The sequence below is a fragment of the Paramormyrops kingsleyae genome, chromosome 9, assembly GCF_048594095.1.
Source record: "Paramormyrops kingsleyae isolate MSU_618 chromosome 9, PKINGS_0.4, whole genome shotgun sequence".
Classification (NCBI taxonomy): Eukaryota; Metazoa; Chordata; class Actinopteri; order Osteoglossiformes; family Mormyridae; genus Paramormyrops; species Paramormyrops kingsleyae.
The window spans coordinates 21,883,880-21,890,796 of record NC_132805.1 but is presented as its reverse complement, the minus strand read 5'-3'; the positions used below and the strand labels follow the sequence as shown (position 1 = coordinate 21,890,796).

The 6,917-nt window shown below is 38.5% G+C and overlaps 1 protein-coding gene across 1 annotated transcript in view; it reads left to right on the top strand.

The window, feature by feature from the left end:
- Positions 1-553: 553 nt before the first annotated feature.
- The window catches only part of psmc4 (proteasome 26S subunit, ATPase 4), a 14,446-nt gene continuing 8,082 nt past the window's right edge, over positions 554-6,917 (top strand). Inside the window, exons 1-5 of the mRNA XM_023802631.2 lie at positions 554-712; positions 1,228-1,326; positions 3,406-3,592; positions 5,353-5,499; positions 5,778-5,887. Coding sequence (XP_023658399.1) covers positions 677-712; positions 1,228-1,326; positions 3,406-3,592; positions 5,353-5,499; positions 5,778-5,887 — 579 coding nt within the window. The 5' untranslated portion in view covers positions 554-676. The remainder of the gene's footprint in view (positions 713-1,227; positions 1,327-3,405; positions 3,593-5,352; positions 5,500-5,777; positions 5,888-6,917) is intronic.

The following is a 6,917-nucleotide window of genomic DNA, read 5'->3' as shown; positions in this document are numbered from 1 at the left end:
ATATACCGAGGGGGACCCTACAGGTTAGCGCAATAGCTCTCTGTAAAAAAGGTTGGAGACCATTGGTCTAAGGCTTTGGTCAGCTGCGTTGTCAGTTGGACACTTGGAAAAGATAAAGAATGCAGAGTTAATGTACCTGGAAGTTTCTCAATCTATAAAGTGTTATTTCGGAAATTTAATAATCAAATCCATATTACCCAAAACAAATATTTTATTGATCGTACACCAATAGCAGGAATCTACCCGTTCTGCATAGTAATGAGTAAATGCTTCCCGTCGATTCTTTACTAAGAAAGATAAGTCTTCCTCGCTAAGGCTGCTGCACACAAAAAAACAATAGCTGTTGAGCACGTGGCAAGCTCTATGCTACTTTCGCAGTCAAATAAAACCGAAACCATCCGAATACGCCCTTGTCTAGCCGAATCAGTATGCGCCGAGAATATTACGGATAAAAACACTATGATTCCTCACGAAGTGTCGAAATCGTTTTCATCGCATAGAAATTTAGCTGACATACCGTCATATTAAAATGATCATTGTACGCGATGACGTACCTATCCAGAACTACAATGATCATTAAATACTACATTTCCTACAATCTCTATACGAACACGTAATATCCGAATTGTCCCATATTAACGCATGCGTAAACTGCTTCCTCGCGCGACAAACCACTATGGATGAAGGCGGTGTGATCTTTGAAAAAACTCTGGTAAATATATTTTTCGTTTTTTTTTCCCGTTAATGACATTTCATAATTTGCCGAAACGGTATAGTAGCACGGGGAATGGTCGTGCTAAATCTAAATCTGAGTTATATATATATAATCTTCCAGCACTCGGTTTTATCGAAAAGGTGCCAATTCATTCGCTGTCAAGCTAACTGGGCCTCTTTATACCTAACTGTTACGTAACTACTATTTTGTATTGTAAAATTCATTTTAGCTTGTTGTCTTCTAAGTTTCACCCGTCTGTCTTTGAATTTAGCGAATCTTATATCATCATTAGTATTTTATTTCATTATCAGTATCTTTATTTTTGAAAAGTCCACTAGTTACGTGTCCTGCCTACTTAGCATCTATATGTTTACCTGGTACATAATAATTATGAAATAATTATATTTTTAGGAATACGTCGCTGTAGTGTGCAGTATAACGGCGTCTTTTCTTGGCTACCGCTAAGCTAAAGAGTGGGAGAGGGGTTTATGTGATACTACGTGGTTTTGCAGGACGACGCTCCGGCAGTGCTGATTTCACGGCCACAGACCGGTTTGTCCTTCTTAGCTCCTGAGCCCGAGGACCTGGAAGATCTGTATAGCAGATATAAGGTTTGACAGTTGCACTCTCATTTTGCTATTTGTAATATAGATGATAGGTGCTGGAATAATCAACAAAATTAAAATTAATAAGCTATAAACTAAATGGCAGAAAAATAAGAGTAACAATGTTATTGAAAAATTCTGATGTTATTTTGGAACATTTCCAGGGTGAACTGAAGAGGTGATAGTAATTGACCAAAAGCCTGTCTTCTGTTTTTTGTGTCTCACCTATGAGACTGTAGAATCTATATTTTTTATGTATTATGTTTTTTTTTTGTTTTTTTTAACGCTGATCCTTTTTGGAAAGAATTTTGTGTTGGCACATATACATTTTCTGTTTTATTTATTTTAATGGGTATCCTAGGTCTCCCTTTCCATTCTGTTATTTGTACATGTATCATTCTTTATCTTCCCTTATGTTCCTCTGTTTAAAAATCTAACTTGTTACCTTTGGATTGGAAGGTAAAATTTGTAAATTGCAAAACCACATTTCACTCAAAAATAAACCTAAAGAGAGACAACTGCATGATTCTGTGCTTATAAAGACTGTAATTCACATAAGTAGCTAGTCAGTGATGCAATAATTGTTATTACTTGATAAATAAGTATAAATTGGTGTTTTTTCTTTACAGAATTACACTCCCTTTTCCAAAAAAGTTGGGACTCTATGTAAAATGTAGATATAAACAGAGTGCAATGATTTACGAATCATATACACCCGTATTTGATTGAACCGAACATAGATTGAATAGAAAATAGAGCAAAGACAACATATCAAATGTTGAAACTGAGAAATATATGCTATTTGAATTTGTTGCAAGGGATTAAAAAAATTCTAACTTGGCATTGGCATTTTGCTGAATGAAAATAGTGACATCAAATACAGCTGCTACAAGTGAAAAATGTTAGCTTTTTTTTTAATTATGTTATTCGAGAGAATCAAAATGTCACAGAATAACAGTAAAAGGCAATGGGTGGTGAATAAAGTAATTCACATCAGATATTAAAAACAACTGATTTTAAATGCACATAAGCTTTTCTGAATGGCCCATATGGAATTGTCTTTATTAATATCAGCGTTGGTCAAATTGAACTAATTCAAGTCCTTCCTTTAAATCATTAGTATAATAAAGCTGTTAAGTTTGGTGGTTATAATGAGTTTACCCTGTGGCCTGTACTACGAAGCGGGGTTACTGGCTTATTGGGGTAACTTGTCGGATTTAAGGTATCACAGTTTAAATGGACTTCATATTCGCTCACTTACCTTTTGCCCAGACTACCTTAAATCCAATAAGTTACCCTGATAAGCCAGTAACCCCGCTTCGTAGTACAGGCCACAGTACTGCATCTTTGAAACATTGTTCTTGTTTATTTGAAACTCGCTGTAATGTTTGTCCTTTGTTGTAGTGGATGGATGGATGGATGACTGTGAAAACAACATGGCTGCAGTGACTTTTTTCACTGAAATATAATTTCTTCCATATACATTTGGTCCTAACTATATATAGTTTTTCAAAATATTTTTTTTTAGCTTATCTAGTAACATAGATTCTTGAAGTATCATTGCCAATGCACAATTTGGATTTCCAGTACATGTTCCTGAAACTACTAGACCTTAAAGCATTAAACCCTGACTTTTGTTATACACTGTAAGAATGTTCCATCTTCCAAATCATTTTGGCTAAATATAAGCTTTTCTCATGTTCACTCATATTTTGTCTATGGAATCTTGGGGCCATTGGGTGGTTGTTAGTAACCATATGGCACTTAATCACTGCTTGCAGATTGATTCTACATATTTTCTAACACTGCATAATATTTGAATATTCTGATAATTAAAACATTGTGCTTGGTTAGATGAAAGGTTTCCATAGATGAATGTAAGATACCAGAGTAGCTAGTAGCGAGCCCTTAATCAACTGAAATAACTCTCAGAACTCAACGAAACAAAATAATGTAGTGAACCTGGCGTAATAGAGAACAAATGAGTTTTCAGCCCTTTTTACATTTAGGAGTAGCACTGCTCTCTGCACTTTTAGCTCATAATGTCTTGCAAACTGTGTACAAATCACCTTTCCTACTCAATAGAAGCTGCAGCAGGAACTGGAGTTCCTAGAAGTGCAAGAAGAGTACATCAAAGATGAGCAAAAGAATCTGAAGAAAGAATTTCTTCATGCCCAGGAGGAAGTGAAGAGGATACAGAGCATTCCTCTTGTCATTGGGCAATTCCTAGAGGCTGTGGACCAGAACACAGCCATAGTCGGTTCCACCACAGGTAGGCTCTGTCCTAGTGGTCACATCACTTTTTACCTTTTGTAACTCCTGGGTCTTTCTCTTGTTTGATGTCAGTGTGACCATCTTCATGCTAGTCATCATAACACCAGAATTATATTTGGTCTACATTTTCTATTAAAAGGAAATCACATTCTGAGTTGAGTGTAGAGATATACACACACACACACACACACACACACACACACACACACACACACACACACACACACACACACACACACATACACTCACCTAAAGGATTATTAGGAACACCTGTTCAATTTCTCATTAATGCAATTATCTAATCAACCAATCACATGGCAGTTGCTTCAATGCATTTAGGGGTGTGGTCCTGGTCAAGACAATCTCCTGAACTCCAAACTGAATGTCAGAATGGGAAAGAAAGGTGATTTAAGCAATTTTGAGCGTGGCATGGTTGTTGGTGCCAGACGGGCCGGTCTGAGTATTTCACAATCTGCTCAGTTACTGGGATTTTCACGCACAACCATTTCTAGGGTTTACAAAGAATGGTGTGCAAAGGGAAAAACATCCAGTATGCGGCAGTCCTGTGGGCGAAAATGCCTTGTTGATGCTAGAGGTCAGAGGAGAATGGGCCGACTGATTCAAGCTGATAGAAGAGCAACTTTGACTGAAATAACCACTCGTTACAACCGAGGTATGCAGCAAAGCATTTGTGAAGCCACAACACGCACAACCTTGAAGTGGATGGGCTACAACAGCAGAAGATCCCACCGGGTACCACTCATCTCCACTACAAATAGGAAAAAGAGGCTACAATTTGCACGAGCTCACCAAAATTGGACAGTTGAAGACTGGAAAAATGTTGCCTGGTCTGATGAGTCTCGATTTCTGTTGAGACATTCAAATGGTAGAGTCAGAATTTGGCGTAAACAGAATGAGAACATGGATCCATCATGCCTTGTTACCACTGTGCAGGCTGGTGGTGGTGGTGTAATGGTGGGGGGGATGTTTTCTTGGCACACTTTAGGCCCCTTAGTGCCAATTGGGCATCGTTTAAATGCCACGGCCTACCTGAGCATTGTTTCTGACCATGTCCATCCCTTTATGACCACCATGTACCCATCCTCTGATGGCTACTTCCAGCAGGATAATGCACCATGTCACAAAGCTCAAATCATTTCAAATTGGTTTCTTGAACATGACAATGAGTTCACTGTACTAAAATGGCCCCCACAGTCACCAGATCTCAACCCAAAAGAGCATCTTTGGGATGTGGTGGAACGGGAGCTTCGTGCCCTGGATGTGCATCCCACAAATCTCCATCAACTGCAAGATGCCATCCTATCAATATGGGCCAACATTTCTAAAGAATGCTTTCAGCACCTTGTTGAATCAATGCCACGTAGAATTAAGGCAGTTCTGAAGGTGAATGGGGGTCAAACACCGTATTAGTATGGTGTTCCTAATAATCCTTTAGGTGAGTGTGTGTGTGTGTGTGTGTGTGTGTGTGTATGTATATGTATGTATATATATATATATATATGTGTGTGTGTGTGTGTGTGTGTGTGTGTGTGTGTGTGTGTGTGTGTGTGTGTGTATATATATATATATATACACACACACACACACACACACACACACACACACACACACACACTGTCAGACTAACATCTGTAAGTCGTCTTTCATTTTTTTTTATCATCCTGGTACATTGCTTTTGATGTGAACACAACTTTTATGAGCCACTTCTCCTCCCTGTCCCATTATCTTGTGCCTCAGGCTCCAACTACTACGTAAGGATCCTGAGCACCATTGACCGGGAGCTACTGAAGCCCAATGCATCAGTGGCGCTGCACAAGCACAGCAATGCCCTGGTGGACGTCCTGCCCCCAGAGGCTGACAGCAGCATCATGATGCTGACCTCAGGTTTGCTTTCTGGTTCTCTCCTATTGGATTTTATTTGTATGAAGCTGAATTTGGAATATGTGGAAAATATAGTTTTGAAGTTACTGTAGAAGAACCAGAATAAAAATTACTTCATTAATATAGGTCTCCAGAAACATGTATCAGAATCTATTAGAGGTTTCCTATTCATTTTTGTAGTGTTCTTTACCACTTTCACCATAACTCTTGCTGTTGCTGGAAACTGGAGCTGACTCATTGTGGAAATCTATCTGGCTAATGCTCTTATGCTCTTCTCACAGACCAGAAGCCAGATGTGATGTATGCAGACATCGGAGGTATGGACATCCAGAAGCAAGAAGTGAGAGAGGCAGTGGAACTTCCCCTCACACACTTTGAACTTTACAAACAGGTACAGATGCATGTTTTATTTGTTCAATAAAGTTAGAACAATGGATGTGTATGTGTGGGAGGGGAGATATTTGCTGCAGTGTTGCATAATAAAATTCCATTGTAGGAGACATTAATTCAGAAATCTAGATAATACGAAGTGGTTCACAAATTTGTTCTTTGTACTAATTTGGAAGTACAGTGATAACTGGCTTTTATCTATAATAAAAAGATTTTGCTTTAGTGGCCTTTACATATTTAGTACATTATATTCAGTGTTTAGGGCTCTTTGGATCAAAGGTAACCTTGGGAGGTTGGGCTCTGTCTTCATGAGCACTTCAGCCATTCCATGTATTTATTAAATGACATTTTTTTTAATTATTAATTAAAAAGTCAATGAGATTAGGGATGCACTGGGACTGCGTCAGGACTAATCCATACCTATTAGACGCATCAGGTATTGCCAATATGTGACCAATCTACATCTGATACTTACTTATTTCGTTTTTGGCTCTGTAAAAAGAGCTCTTGTTTCTTGTTAAATCAATTTGTACAATCAATCACACATCAGATATTTCCCATTTCAAATGTGTGTTTGTGGCTTTCAAGCTGAACGCTAACACTGCCACTCAGTTTTTCTGCCACTCAGTGGGTGTGAGCTTAGTGACTTCCGCCTGCTGTGATGTCATGCGCATGTCCTTTGCAGTACAAGGAGCGTAAGAACATCAGATAAGATGGTGATGATCTGGAAGTATTTAAAGATTTTAACAACTAGTATCACAGAGATTTGCAATCTTTGTAAACACATGTTTTGAGAGGCAGCAGTAGTGTTAAATGGAAAATCTCAGTAAACAAAGCACATGCAGTTGTGCAAGACAATGTGAGTAATATGGGGGGGGGGAAAAAAACAAATAGATGATTTGGGAGTCACTAGCTTTGGCTGTTTTGGTCATTTGCTGCAGCCTGTGATATACGACAGGCTGCTATCATGAAAAATGTGACTGTTTCTAGTGGGAGAAAAATTGTTGGACATTTTAAGCATTTGCCACTTG